Genomic DNA, 15,666 nt, shown 5'->3' with positions numbered 1-15,666 from the left:
CAGAAAGAGACCGTTTTACTTTTACATTTTCACCATCAACGTTCTAAAAAGAACCAATGTGCTGCTCATAAAGCGTCACCGAGGACGGTGGGGTGGGCCCACAGCAGAGGCAGGCCAAATATGAGAAATAACAAGAACAAGAATCCTACTGCTCCCTGGACACCAAAGCAAAGGCTAAAGGACAAGATGCACAGGAGATGCCCCCCCATCTCCCCCACCCCACCCCACCCCCTGCCTCTCCAATTTACATCTTTTACAAAACAGAAATAATGGAAAATAACATTTTTATTCTGGAGGAAACAATTGAGTCTAAAAAAAAATTTTTTTTTCCAGAATAGGAGAAGTAAAGAGACACAAGTGTCATCACTCTGATCATCCTCCACACACAGACCAGGTGAGTTGATCTCCATGCCCGCACAAGCCTCCAGACATTCCTCAGGAACCCCCGCCCCCGCCCCCCCCCCACCCCCCCGCAAGAAAGGGAAACAGTTGGTTTTCAAAATCATCGGAGGCAAAAAAAAAAAAATCATCAGCTGCAGAAAGAAAACAATCACACCTGACTTTCTGGAAAGACTAGTTTTAGACGGAGTCCTTGGAAAAATAAATCACAACCTATGATGCTGCACCAAGTACAGGAGAGTGAAACAGCAGGCGAGAAGGCCCGAAGAACCGCGAAGGGAGCCCGTGGTCCCATCCATGCACGGATGGCAGCTGGTGTCGCCACAGAGGTCACATGACGACAGCTTCACCTTGGCGTTGTAGCTCCTCACAGCCTGCCTCCCTGTGTAAAGAGGCAGACATCCGGGTTACACGCCTCCTTTGCTGAGAAACAGTGATTTTTTGCTGAGCATACATGTATCATGAGCAGCTAGCCTTCACACGGCCTTTTTTTTTTTTTTTTTTTTTTTTTTTTTTCTTTATCAGAAACAAGTGGACCGCTTACAAGGGGGGACAGGTTGCAAACAAATGCCAAGAAACACGTGGTGGGCAGCCCAGTCTATCTACAGGCAGTTGGCCAGCGTTAAAAGGCAGCAAATAGGGTGCAGCTGCAAACAATGCTTTAATCTCTGACTGGAGCAGGGAGAATGTGAAATCTTGAGTCATTTAAGCTCCCCGAGAGTTTCCTTGGGGATGAAAATTTCTGCTCCATTAGAACTCCAGGCAAGAGTCTCCGACCCAGGCTTCACCAAGAGAACCAAAGAATGACGGGAAGTTGTCTACGCCCGTTGTTAGTCAGGGACATATATCAAACACGGTTCACTCCAGGTACAATCCATAGCACAAACTAATATTTTTACGCTGCATAAATAACCTATCACAATCTAATAAGCTCACCAAGACTAAGACAGCTTTCCTTCAATGTTTTAAAACACTGAATGCATACTAACTGATAACTACTCAATTTGGGGTACAATTTATAAAATGGATACTATTTTCTAAAGTAGGAAAAGTCCATATCGCACTATAAAAAGCTCACTGAAAAACTAAGTATTGCATTTTATGATTTTAATACAATTGTATTTTTCATTTTTCATGATGGCTAAAGACTGTTTTCAATATCACAAATGTATTTTCAGACACTTAAAAAATGAGTAGATTTAATTTTTCTTATCTTTCTTAATTTCATTGTAACATAGTTCCCTTGTAAGTTATTTTCTACAAGAGAATATTTTAATATATATATGTATATATATATATATTGAATCTTTTTGTTTCTTAAATGTTTAAAATATTTTGTATGTGCCTAAAGGATATCAGTTATGGGATTTTGCAACTAGGTAAATAATACTTTGGCTGGCAAGAGGCTGTCACTAAATCCCTATTCTGTCCCTTCAGACCTCAGAAAAAGGTCCTACACCTGTTTTCCCAAATATCCCACAAGACCTCGGGTGTATCCTCATCATCAACAGCAGCAGGAAGCAAAGGACAAGAGAGACTGGCTTTTGTCCTAGGAGAGAGAACTGCCTGACGCTGTACCTTCGTCTTGAATACTGTCAAGCATTACCAACACTGTGAGCTGGTTCGCCTTCTTTCAAGGTGAAATTACCTGCAACTATCTGATCCACAGTTATGTTGGCCCTTCTTATGTGTTCCAATGTCTCTGAACACCATGAGCACTTATTCAGAATAAGACTTTAACATTAGAAACTCTAGCCACAATTGCACACTCACACGGCCTTACTCTGAGTTCAAGTTTCCATAAGTAATTTGGGAGTCTGCCAGGCCAGCTGATTCCTCTCATGGGCTAGATCACTTCTGTTTTATAAAATAAGGTGTTACCAGTCAAATCGAAGAAGCTGGACCTATCCATCCCCAGCACTCAGTTTTTCTTGACAACAACAAAAAAGTTGTAATGCACAAGTTTTACCAAAACTGTCGAGTTCCTGGTGAAGAATTAACCCCCATGCCATTATTGCACTCCTGAGGAGCGCCCCTTCACATGGGGGGGGTCAGAAAGAATGGGGGGTGGGGGCGTGGGCAGGAGGAGGGGTTGGAAAGAAGCAAACCCTTGGAAACCAAACATAACTAGACATTGTGGGTTTTTTCTTGTGAAGTTTGTAATTGTGGCTTAAAACACTATGAGAAATGTTTTAACACTTTTTAACATTCCAGTGCTAAATGACACTGTGTGGGCCTTGTATGTTGTCAGCAGTCCTCATCTACAGACAGCCTGCCTCCTGCAGCTCCTCCATCCACACTTCTCCTCCCAACCACCTGCCCCACAAAACCAAACCAGTGCCATGGTCACTTTGGCTTGATTTCCAAAGTCTGAGGAACCCCAGACCCCACTTACGTGGTTCGTAGTAATCCACTATAGACACCAAAGCATCTTGAGTATTGGAAACTTTGAAGTTTCTCACAGCAGGAATATCAACACAAAACTGGGTCTCATTTACCTTAAAAAATACAAAAGGTGTGAAGAAGTTGCCACACTATGTGCTCATAAGAAAGTCAGAGACATTACTTTTTCTTTCATTTTAGGAAATAAATAAAAACCATTATTAGGGAGAGTTTCTGCATGCCAGGTACTACAGTTAAGAACTTACTATAAGCCGGGTGTGGTGGCACACGCCTATAATCCCAGCACTCGGGAGGCAGAGGCAGGTGGATCACTGTGAGTTTGAGGCCAGCCTGGTCTACAAAGTGGGTCCAGGACAACCAAGGCTACACAGAGAAACCCTGTCTCAAAAAACCAAAAAAAAAAAAAAAAAAGAACTTACTATAAACATATTATTTAAATCCCAAAACAACACCTATGAGATAGGAATCGTTCATAGTCCTATTTTACCCAAAGAGATTGTTGAGATTTAGAAGTATTTGGTAAGCAGCCAGCCTGCTCCTGGGACCACTCGAACCCAGGTCTCAGGCAATGTACTTCATTCCTAGCTCCTGTTAATGACTCAGAGAGGCCTAACTCTGCAGACAGTGACCAGCGCATAGAAGCAGTCCAGAGAGAGACCTCAGGTGAAGGGGTGCATACTACAATTCACGGGGCACTGATACCTATTTCTAGATATAAATGACCTCACTTAGTGCTGGTGAAAATGTAAACTGGTCCAGCTATCATGGAAATCAGTATAGATGTTTCTAAATAATATGTCTGTGTGTTCGCATGTACACATGTCTATATATTTATATGTATACACACACATACATACTGCCCCATGACACAGAGATACCACTCTTGAGCATGAACTAAAACTCAACAACAACCATCCCATTCGTGTCTCTTCCTGCGCTACTCATAACAGCCAGGAAATGGGGCCAGCATAGACAGACAGCAACACATGAATGAATAAAGAAAACGGGCGGTACGCGTACACAACAGAAGGCCAGCTGGGCCATGAAGAAAATCAAATCACAGCATTTACAGAAAAGGGGATGGAATTGGAAAATACTGTGTTACATGAAGTCAGACCCAGAGTGGTTGATAAATCCCATATATTTTCTCTCAGCTGAAGGTCTTCGATTTTAATTTTTTGTGCATGAGAGGAGGAGGGGGTGTAAGGCATTAAACTAGAAAGGGGAGCATGAAAAAGGGGCAAAGGATCCTGCTATGAGGAAAGGGTGATGGAATATATGTAAAATGAAAGGGGGGGGGGACACTAGGAGGGATAAAGGGTGTTAGAGTTAGCACGGGGGGGGGGGGTAGAGGGAGGCAGTAGGAGAAGAAAAACTTTACAAGGCCACATGCATATCAAAGCGCCCTACTGAAACCCATTCCCTTGTTTGCCCACTTATAAAAATCAATCAAAAGAGAAAGATAATTTCAAAGGAAACTGCTTATCAGGGCAGGGGAGATGGCTCAATAAACCACATACGTGTCTGTTGTACAAGCACAAGGTCCTAAGTTCAGATCTCCAGAGTCCACACCCAAAAAGCCAAGCCTGACAGCATGCTCCTGCAATCCAGCACTCAGGAGGTGAGGCCAGGCAAATCGCTGGAGCTTGCTGACTGGCCAGCCTGCATGAACCATCAGCCCAGGGTCAGTGAGGGATCCTCACTCAAAGCAACAAGGTGGAGAGGGACGGAAGACAGCTGGTGTCACCTCCTGGACTCCACATATACATGCACACACAAAAGTAACTGTCTTCCAAATGACTGCATAATACTGTACATATGTAAGTATAATATACTCCAAAACAAAAAACAAAAAAACAAGCCAGGTGTGGTGGCGCACACCTATAGTCCCAGCACTCAGGAGGCAGAGGCAGGCCTCTGTGAGTTCGAGGCCAGCCTGGTCTAGGTGGGTCCAGGACAGCCAGGGCTACACAGAGAAACCCTGCCTCGAAAAACAAAACAAACAAAGAAAACAATACTCCAACAAACAATTACTAAGCTCTTTTTTAAAAGGCATTCCTTGGGCTCAACATTAATAGTAACGCTCATTAATTTCATGACGATATCTCTTTTTAAGCTTGTGAGTATATGTGATGTGTGTTTTATGTGTGGTATATGTGTATTGGGGAGAGGGTCATTCCCCCATGGATATGGAAGCCAGAAAAGGACATCAAGTATTCTGTTCTATCAATCTCCATTTTATTTTTATGACACAGGGTCCTATGCTGAACCTGGAGCTAGGCTGACAGCCAGTAGCACCCAGCAATCCTCCTGTTTCTGCCCTCCACGATGATGAGGTTATGAGCATCTCTAGTCACCCCCAGCTGTTTATATGGGCCCTAGGGACTGGAACTCAGGCCATCACACTTGGACAGAAAGAGGTCTCATCCACTGAGCCATCTCCCAGGCCCAGTGGTGTCTTTTAATGGAGAAAAACATATGGTTGCCATATCAAAATTATTCAGAGACAAAAAAACTGAAGTAATAATGACCTAATGCTTAACAGATGGTAGGCTTCTAAACGCAATACATAGAACTTTTACCAATAGGTTTATGGAACATCTTACTACTTACAGAATCTAAGTAAAGGTTGAGTTTTCCATGATCATATTCCACTTTCTTCACCATCTCACTCAGAGGAATTGCATCTGAAGGTACAGTAAAGCCACTGAGGAGATTAACCTCCATAAGGGACATGCCACTCCTGTTTGAGGCCAAAAACCTGCATCAAAGAGATAAGGAAAAAAGAAAACCTTTAGGAAAAACTTCAACACATGATTTTTATGTAAAAACTAAAAGTACCAAATATAACTCTAAATAGTGTTCAAGCACAAGTAAAATTCACCTTAGGAAATCTTAAAACAGTGTCTCATTTTCTTATAGCTGTTATAGTCTTATAACTTGTGGTGACACATGGTGACAGCTAACAGTGGGTCCTTGTCTGGGATGAAGTGCTTTTTGATGAGGTAGGCTTGTGCTTACAGACTATAGCAGGCACAATGCATGGTCATTCAAAGGTGGAAGGGAAGAATCAACTCCAGAAAGTTGTTCTCTGACTTCCTTATGCACACATTGCCGCGTGTGTGCACTACAGAGACGTATCGTAAACACAGCAAAAATAAGGAAACAATAAAACTTTAGGGGTTGGAGAGATAGTTAAGTGGTTGAGAGCACTGGCTGTTCTGGAAGACCTGGGGTTCAATTCCCAGGACCTTACAAAGTAGTTCACAATTGTCTGTAAGTCCTGTCCTAGGAGATTTGATACTCTCTTTCGGCCTCCATGAGCACAGGCACACACGTGACAGACAGACAGACATGTAGGCAAAGCACTCATACATATAAAAAATAAATAAGTAAATTTTAAAATAATAAAGCGCTATGCCCCGCATGGTTTGTACCCAATACTCTGACTAGAAACAACAGGGTAATTCAAACAAAAAAAAAAAAACAAAAACAAAAACAAAAGCAAAAAAAAAAAAAAAACAGACAGAAAAGCTGGGGTCAGGTGAGCTGTGTTTGCTTTACTGGGTAGCGCCAACAATGCCACCTGGAGTCTCAGGACTTGTAGCATGCATAGCACAGGGGTGAGGGTTAGCCCATCTCAGTAGGTTAGAGTCATCCTGGAGGAGGAAGCGGCTGTGGCTCGCTTTTGCACACACTGCCAACATTTACACTTAAAATAGAAGAGGCTTTGCCATTTCCGTGGGTTGAGGCACCGGTCACTGACGTGGCAATGCTCATATCAACAATCTGTTGTTCGCCCAAGGCTTTCTCAGCTTCCCTCCATTAAATAATTTTAAGGAATTTAACATTTTGTATCCAAATTTGTTACAAATACAAAGTAAACTTGTTTGCATTTGTAGCCTGCCTAAGAAGGGCATAAACATAATTACCTGTGCCTTTAGTCTGAAATATAGAGGGGTGACAAGGGAAGGCTCTTAAAAGAAACGCCTGAATTGATCTCATTCGACAACCACACAAAGTCTTCAGAGCTGGTCTCTTCAAGGAGCTGTTACACAGACACCTACCTTGTGCACACATTCAAGTTCACGTGATTGACATCGTCCTCATCTTTCACGTCAACATCTAAATCAAAAGCTTCTTGATTTTGGATAGACCTCTGTCTTCTTAAAGCATCTGAACCTTTCACATTATAAACAATATTAAGCTGCAATAAAAATTGTTTTAAATTAGCGTAAGTAAAGTTATGGGTCTTGGAAGAGAACCGACAGCCACCACTTTATTAAACCACCAACATTGCTAACTACATCCTAAGTATTTGTCTTTATGCCCACAGATAAGTGTAGCTCTCATCCCTCACCAAAAACACTAATTTAGAAAACTAGTATATATGATAAACTAACAGTAAGCTGTTTACAATAATCTGAACAGTAGGCAATGATTCTTTTCATAATAAAACCAATTAACAAATCCATGGTTTTCAAATTTAAAATATTACCAGCTAAGAAAGCATCAATAGGCAATGCTTTTATAAATGTTTGTCATTTTTATTGAGAAAATTGTTAGGTAACATCCCAACAAAAATGTCAGAACACTAGGAATAATGTTTTTGAATTGTTTCCTCAAGGAAAGCTACAAACAACTTTCTTGAAAGCATTTACTGAATTATACTTAATTTACTAATTTCTAAGCTTTCCTACCAAAATGGAAGCTCAGAAATTCCCAGTAAGAAAGAGCAAATTAAAATTGTCCAATTGTTGGGGATTCTTTTTCATCATAAGACGTTTTTCAAAGATGATAAAAGTGATAGATTTCAGGTCAGCTGAGTCGTCTTCAGCACATCCTTTGTGCCCATCTCTGACTCTGGAGTAGTGCAAGGACCAGTATCTTTCTCAAAGCCACCCTAAATCAGAAGCTTAGGAAAGTACTCAAAATTCGCCTAGGCTGCCCCATCCCAACAGAATGGGACTTTTAAATATTTAATTCATCCATTTGCTTTGGAAGCAAGTTCATTGAATTTAATATTACTGTGTAATGCTGAATTCTCCTTTTATTCTACTTGAAACATAGACATAAACATACACACACCTCAGAAGCAAACATCTGGCACGTTTCTCAGATTAAAACACCTTTTGCCAAGCCTCCTCTCCTCAAATATAAGAGCCCTAATTTTTCCGTTTTGCTACAATACAAGTTAATATCGTCATCTTTCATTCACTTGCTCCTTCTGGATTTCTTATTCTGAACATCTTTCAACTCTTTAAAAAAAACCTACAACAATTAATGACTAAGTATAATGTTAACTAAGGTTATTCCTGGAGCAGTTGGAGAGCAGTTTTCTAACATCTAAAAGCTGTCTGTTGTCTTCAGCATCTGCCTCTCCATGGCATGCAGTTGTCCCTTCAGAGACCAGTGCCATCAAAGAAGATGACTGGGCTTGTCACTAGGGCAGTGACCAACATCTATCTATACGGACTGGAGTTTATAGCTCGCTGACAGCAAAACTCGACCATTACAGACTTCAAAAGAATTTATTCATCATTGCTTAGACTTTTAGTACCCAATTAGGGAAACATTTATTACAAACCCAAGTGCTCTCTTTGCACTCTTTCCAAAGCACTTATAAAAATATTAACAAAGAGCATCTCAATTTTCATTTTTGGGTGATTAATAGTTTTATATTTTCCCTCTTTTGTGACAGATGCCTCCTACTCCCACTCTCTTGTCTTCTGAATTTTGATACAGACACTGACTAATGAACATTCTGACCAAAAGATCCGTATTTCTCAGTGTTCCTCAAGCCTAAAGCAACAATCACATGGCTTCAGTAATTCATCTATATGTCAGGGATCAAAAATAGTTTCCAACCAATGCAGTAATCCCAACAAATGATTTAAGAATACTAAGTTTTCCAATTTTTCCTAGACTGTACTGTATGGTTACTTTTGGATTTATTTTCTGCATCAAACATCTGTCTAGGGAATAAGAGTTTCTCATACTAGGGCTGGAGAGATGGCTCAGTGCTTAAGAACACTGACTGCTCTTCCAAAGGTCCTGAGTTCAACTCCCAGCAACCACATGGTGGTTCACAACCATCTATGATGTGATCTGGTGCCCTCTTCTGGCTTGCAGGTGTATGTGCAGACAGAACATTGTATACATAATAAGCAAACAAATAAATAAATAAATATTTTTTTAAAAAGAGTTTCCCATAATTCTTCACAAAGAACCACATAAATTATTTAGTTTTTCTTTCCTTCTCACTGGAAAACATTCCATTTCACTGTAATTATTTCCCCTGGTTTCTTAAAAGATGTTTTCTGTGTCTTGAGTATCACGCAAAATAATCTTAGAGAGCCAGATTGATAGCTCAGCCAATAAAAGTGCTTGCTGTGCATGCCTGGTCACCTGAGCTCTTTCCTCAGAACCTACAATGCAAGAAGAAAGCAGACCTCTACACGTGCACAGTGGTACACGTGCACCAACATGCACACGCGCACACACACCTTTCCAAGAAAGCTTACAAATTATACAGCAGTTTGCAAATTATATCTGTGTGACAAAGTGTGTCTTCTCTGTTGAGTGATATACACACCTGTGCTGATTAGCTTTTGTTCAGTTTAGCACAAATGTAGACACCAGAAAGAGGGGGTCTCAGTTGAGCAATTGCCTCTCAAGTTAAATTGACCAGTGGTCATGTCTGAGGGGCATTATTTTGATTAATGATTGCTGTGAGAGGGCCCAGTTAACCTGGGCAAGTGGTCCTGGGTTGAAGCAAGCTGAGGAGGCCAAGGGAGGAAGCCAGTAAGCAGAACTCTCCCGTGGCCTCTGTTTCAGGTCCTGTCTCCACGTTCCTGCCCTGGCTTTCCTCACTGATGCAATGGTCTTCAACTTGGATGAGTAAATCAAACAAACCTCTACCTTCCCAAATTGTTTTTGACCACAGTATTTTGTCACAGCAACAGAAAGCAAATGAAGATGCTATGCCAGGCCTGGTGGTGTACACCTTTAATCCCAGCACTTGGAAGGCAGAGGCAAGTGGATCGTTGTGGGTTCGATGCCAGCCTAGTCTACAATGTGAGTCCAGGACAGCCAAAGGCTGCACAGAGAAACCCTGTCTCAAAAAACATATTTTAAAAAAAATGAAGATGCTATTTTCATAACAGAAGACATTGTAACAGTATTTTTTTAAAGTACCTTTTTGAACTTATTTTTAAGAAGGGAAGAAACTGGCAGAGACAGTGGACAGGAAAAGTGTGTGTAACTGGGGGCATGAATGTGATCAAAATATGTTGTATGCATGTCTGAAAATGCCATACTAACAACTGTTATTCAATATAATTAATATAGACTTTAAAAATACCTTTTCTATGTAGTAGTCATTTTATTAGTGCTTGTTTGGTTTGTTTTCACCCAAGCACATAATCATTTTTTGCCTTGTCACTTATTACTCTTGGATTTTCATTAAGATTATTTTAAAGGCTCTATGATATGTATATGTCTTTAGTAAAATTGCTCCAGTCAGCAGTTCACATACTGTCTACCTTTTAGTTGAAGTACTTATCGTACAATCAAAAGTAGGATTGTTAGTGTTTTCATCCTGTATCATGGCATCAAACATATTCATGCTCTACTCTTTGAATTTGTTATTTTGTGAGGTTTTTTTTAACCTTAAAGAAACACACTGCCTGTCAAGACAGCTTATAAAGCCATGCTGGCCTTCCTATCTTTACATAAATATTAATAATTTATAAGTGAAATACATATTTGTTATCAGTTCATATAATATAAATTCCACTATCAACATTATAGTGTTTTAGTTTCACTTTAAATTTCAATTATGTGCATGTGAACATGAGTGTGTGTGTGTCTGTGTGTCTGTGTGTCTGTGTCTGTCTGTCTGTCTGTCTGTCTGTCTGTCTGTCTGTGATGCACACAGAGGCCAGAAGGGCAGGATCCCTCTAGAGCTGGACTTACAGGCAACTGTGAGCCACCCGAGATGTGTGCTGGAAATTGATCCTTTAAAAGGACATCATTTGGGAGCTAGAGAGATGGCTCAGTGGTTAAGAGCACTGCCTGCTCTTCCAAAGGTCCTGAGTTCAATTCCCAGCAACCACATGGTGGTTCACAACCATCTGTAATGTATTGTGATGCCCTCTTCTGGCCTGCAGATGTACACGCAGGCAGAATACTATGTGTGTGTGTGTGTGTGTGTGTGTGTGTGTGTGTGTGTGTGTGTATAATAAATCTTTAAAAAAGGGGGGGACAGCATTTACCCTCAACCACTAAACCATTGCTGTAGGCCCTCAACATCATAATTTTTTAACTGTACTTTTCAAATACAACAAAAAAATATAGAAACCAGGCAAGGTGGTATATGCCTGAAATCCCAGCACCTTGGAGACTGATGAAGGAGGATCACAAGTTTGAGACCAGCCTAGGCTATAATTTGATTATACAGTTGGCTGTGTCTACAAAGTAAGCCCGTGTCTTAAAGGAAGAGAGTTTCCAAACTATTCACGTGAATCACACTGGAGGATTTCAACATTAACCTCAGAAAGTAAGCAATCACTAAGAGATGTTTTTCAAGTAGATTGCCAATACAAGAAATTATCATCTATTCTCTAGTTAGTAACATCTCCAATACTTCTATTAAAGAAAGATATATATCTCACCTAAGTCACAGAAGTTTTAGTTGTATTTTTATTACATTTAGCTTTATTTTTGTTATATTTTCACTTATTTAGTGTAAAGGAGTATGTATGCCACGGTATATATGTGAAAGCCAAAGAACAACGTGAAGGGGTAGGTTTTCTCCTTCCAGCTTGTGGGTCCCAGGGACCAAACTCAGGCTTGGCCGCAACCACCTTTATCCGATGAGCTATCTTGCCAACCCTCAATACGAATTTCACACAAGCTAAGTTAAAGACTTCACGAAGAATTGCAACCAGAAGTCATATTTAACTGCAAAAAATAGACAATCACCATATATACATACCTGGCAAATAGCAAATCCCAAACCATGTGCAGAAATATGCACTACAGTGGGCTCTAGTGCAGCAAGCTGAAGAAAGGTGAGAGAAAGAAAAAGTGAGAGAGGCAAAACTTCCACAGAAAGGTCCTCCCAAGTAGCACAAAAGTTCTGTGCTGCATCCTACTCTAGAAGCAGAGGCTGCCTTGGGGAATGCTGGGAGCTCTGCTTGGTCCCAAATACCAAAAGCTCTCCATCACCCAAGTAACCTGAGTGAAGTGTGCTCCCCAAGCTCTTCTAGTTCCCTCACATCAGTGCTCCTGACCAGACTGTGCTCCTTTTGGAGTTAAAACACATCTCCCCTAACCTCCCTTCACCAGGGCTGACCATGAACACAATAGCACATAATCACTGTGCCGAGGTAGGTCCTTCTTTTCCTGTGTCCTTACTCCTCTTCTTTGGTTAGCTCTTAGCATTATCTATTACTGAATTTTAAAGGAAGAATTTGAGGCAGCTAGGGGTGCACGTGCCTGTAATCGAGTACCCAGGGATACAGAGGTAGAAGAGTCATTAGGCAAAGGCCATCCTGGACTATGTAGTGATGTCTATGCTACCCTGGGGTAGCTGGCAAAAACCCTGTCTCAAAAAGAGGAATCATCATCACCATCATCATCATCATCATCATCATCTTGCTGGGTGGTGGTGGTCCACACCTTTAATCCCAGAACTCTCAAGAGGCAGAGGCAGGTGGGAACTCTGTGATTTCAAGTCTAGCCTGGTGTACAGAGTAAGTTCCTGAACAGCCAGGGCTACATAGTGAAACCCTGTCTTGAAAACTCAAATAAATAATAGTAGTAGTAGTAACAGTAATAATATTAATTCTAGTCCTGATCCTTGCTTCTTCTAAGAGAAGAGGAACAACAGGTGAAAAGAATAATTATGCGAACTAGTGGGTTTAAATCTCAGCTCTACTTTCCTCCACGTGGCTCCTCAGCCAGTTTACTTTTGTGTCAACTCCTGGAAAGCCTGATTGGCCCAGGCATAAACGCATTAGCATAACCTAGCACAGTGTCTATGCAAAACTGGGCCTCAGTGGATGTCACTCCTGCCCACTGTGAAAGTGTCCATATTTTCTTTTCTGGCCTTCTTTCTCTCAAAGGCCCCCATCCCCTCCATCCCTCCATGGTTCAGAAAATCCAACCAAAAAGGGGGCGACCCTCCTCCACCTTCCTGTGGGACTCTGGGAACAACTCTTGGTTGAAGTCAGAAGACAAAAACTAAGGAAGTATTCCAGAATAAAGAACCATCGACATGGGGTTTGAAATGACCGCCCCTGTCCGCACCTCTGCCCTGTGTAGGAGAAAGCGGTTCTGTGTGTCAATCCGGAAGTGTACAGGTCTCAGTGCGCTGGGCCCCGTGACAGTCACTTGGATATCTATATTTTCCGTGTGCATTAGGGCTGAATATTCAGATAGCGCCTTCAAGGCCACAATAGTATCCTGTTGAGAAAAGAAAAACGATTGCTTTTTGGTTTGGGGGTTTCTTTGAAGTGTCCAGCAAGATCTCCAAAGAAAACTTTCAGCAACCTTTGGGAACCTGCTGGACGGTTTTTCCACACTCCTGCAAAGAAGACTGCTCTTCCTGTTCCTCCGTCCTCTGTGGGTCTCTTGCTGGGAGTACGTTAGAGGCTCAACAAACTACTCCAACACAGACCTAAGTGAGTTACCACAGACACAAAGCAGCCGATGCAGATGGGGGCAGCGGGGGGGGGGGGGGGGGTTCCCTTTTCACACCAGATATGAAGCTCAAATAAGAAAAGAATTAAAATTGCCATCTTCACTTTCTGAACTTGCAATCTAAGTGACTTTATGACTGTATGAAAAAGGCAGCTATGATCTTTCATAGACATTAGAAAGTTATCTCTTTTTCAAGGGGGGAAAAAAAAAAGCTGTCATCTCTCACCTGAGTGGATGCAAAACCTCCAAGGCTATTTCTTTGCCTGCTGAGCCACCTCATAACTGGAAACCCCTCAAAAGTACGCTGCTGTAGGTGTGAGAGCAGCGCATAAGCTGCAACTTCGATGTCCAGGGAGCGAGGCTGCCAGGACTCAGAAAGCGTGGGTGCCGATGACAACCAGAACTGCATGTTTCCTGAGAGAAGCGTACAGCGTACTGAGCAAATACCGAAAGGCTTACATCTTATAACCATTAAACATTTCTGTAGCCAGGCGTGGTGGCGCACCCCTTTAATCCCAGCACTCGGAAGGCAGAGGCAGGTGGATCACTGTGAGTTCGAGGCCATCCTGGTCTACAAAGGGAGTCTAGGACAACCAAGGCTACACAGAGAGACCCTGTCTCAAAAGAAAAAAAAATTTCTGTACTAGTGCTAGCAAAACATATATGTGTGTGTGTGTGTGTGTGTGTATGTATATTCAAGTACATACATACATAAGCATACATAAATATGTGTCACATGTTATGTTTTAAACTATTACATGTATAACTTTTCCTCCTTTCCGTGTTGCCTGCACTTGAGAATGTTTTGATTAAAATGTCTTTCCCAAAGGAAATATCGTATGTTTGGTGCAAGACTAAACAGTTATAAATAAAAAGGGGAAGCACACACACGATATATATATAGATATAAAATCTTCCTTCCACAAATAGTTTAGGGCACTAGGGGAAGAAGCCTGTTGTGGGAATCTATCAGTAGCCAGCTCTCGGGTTCTGGGAGGCCTCTCCCCATTTTTGTCTTCTCAAGGCTGATGTAATAAATCCAAAGTCTAAGCCACTCCAAGCAGGTCAACAGCCTTCCTGAGCTAACCCTGCCCTAGCCCTCCAGACTGTCCTCTCGTCTACAGAGACGGTGATTACGTGTCAGTGGGGTGTGGAATAGAGATCAGGGATCGCAGCACAGAACAAACGCCGAGCGTCAGCCCTGGAACAAGGAATGAGGACTGGCTCTACATCATTAACATTAGTGATTCTCTCTCCCTCCCTCTCTCTCTCTCTCTCTCTCTCTCTTTCTGTGGTGTGTGTGTGTGTGTGTATGTGTATGTGTGTGATGTGTGTGTCTGTGTGTGTGGTTTGTGTGTGTGTCTGTGTCTGTGATGTGGTGTGTGTGTGTAGTTTGTGTCTGTGTGTCTATGTCTGTGTGGGGGTGATGTGGGGGGGTGTGGTGTGTGTGTGGTTTGTGTGGGGGGGGGGTGATGTGGGGGGTGTGGTGTGTGTGTGTGTGGTGTGGTATGTGTGGTTTGTGTGTGTGCATGTCTGTGTCTGTGTGTGTGGTGAGGTATGTGTGTGTGTATCTGTGTGTGTGTGTTATGCATGTGTGTGTCTGTGTCTGTGTGTGTGATGTGGTATGTGTGTATGTGTAGTTTGTGTGTCTGTGTCTGTGTGTGTGGTTTGTGTGTGTGTGTGTGTTTGTGGGGGGGTATGTGGGTGTGGGTGTGTATGTGTGGTATGGTATGTGTGTCTGTGTGTGTGGTGTGGTGTGTGTGTGGTTTGTGTCTGTGTGTCTGTGTCTGTGTGGGAGTGGTGTAGAGGGTGTGGTGTGGTGTGTGTGTATGGTGTGGTGTGTGTGTCTGTGTGTGTGGTGTGGTGTGTGTGTCTGTGTGTGTGGTGTGGTGTGTGTGTCTGTGTGTGTGGTGTGGTGTGTGTGTGTGTCTGTGTGTGTGGTGTGGTGTGTGTGTATGTGTCTGTGTATGTGGTGTGTGTGTGGTGTGGTGTGTGTGTGTGGTGTGTGTGTGTGTCTGTGTCTGTGTGTGTGGTGTGGTTTGTGTCTGTGTGTCTGTGTGAGAGTGATAGGGGGTGGTGTGTGGGGAAGGTGTGGTTTGTGTGTGTCTGTCTGTGTCTGTGTGTGTGGTATGGTGTGTGTGTGTGGTGTGTGTGTGG

The 15,666-nt window shown here is 42.2% G+C and overlaps 1 protein-coding gene across 1 annotated transcript in view; it reads right to left on the bottom strand.

The window, feature by feature from the left end:
* Positions 1-605: 605 nt before the first annotated feature.
* Positions 606-15,666, bottom strand: part of Cd109 (CD109 molecule) — a 112,204-nt gene continuing 97,143 nt past the window's right edge. The window contains exons 27-33 of the mRNA XM_051140837.1: positions 13,736-13,923; positions 13,117-13,272; positions 11,801-11,866; positions 6,870-7,009; positions 5,416-5,563; positions 2,795-2,897; positions 606-781 (exon numbers count right to left, since the gene is read on the bottom strand). Coding sequence (XP_050996794.1) covers positions 606-781; positions 2,795-2,897; positions 5,416-5,563; positions 6,870-7,009; positions 11,801-11,866; positions 13,117-13,272; positions 13,736-13,923 — 977 coding nt within the window. The remainder of the gene's footprint in view (positions 782-2,794; positions 2,898-5,415; positions 5,564-6,869; positions 7,010-11,800; positions 11,867-13,116; positions 13,273-13,735; positions 13,924-15,666) is intronic.

This window comes from Acomys russatus, chromosome 32 (assembly GCF_903995435.1).
Source record: "Acomys russatus chromosome 32, mAcoRus1.1, whole genome shotgun sequence".
Taxonomy (NCBI): domain Eukaryota; kingdom Metazoa; phylum Chordata; class Mammalia; order Rodentia; family Muridae; genus Acomys; species Acomys russatus.
This window is presented reverse-complemented; position numbering and strand designations above follow the sequence as displayed.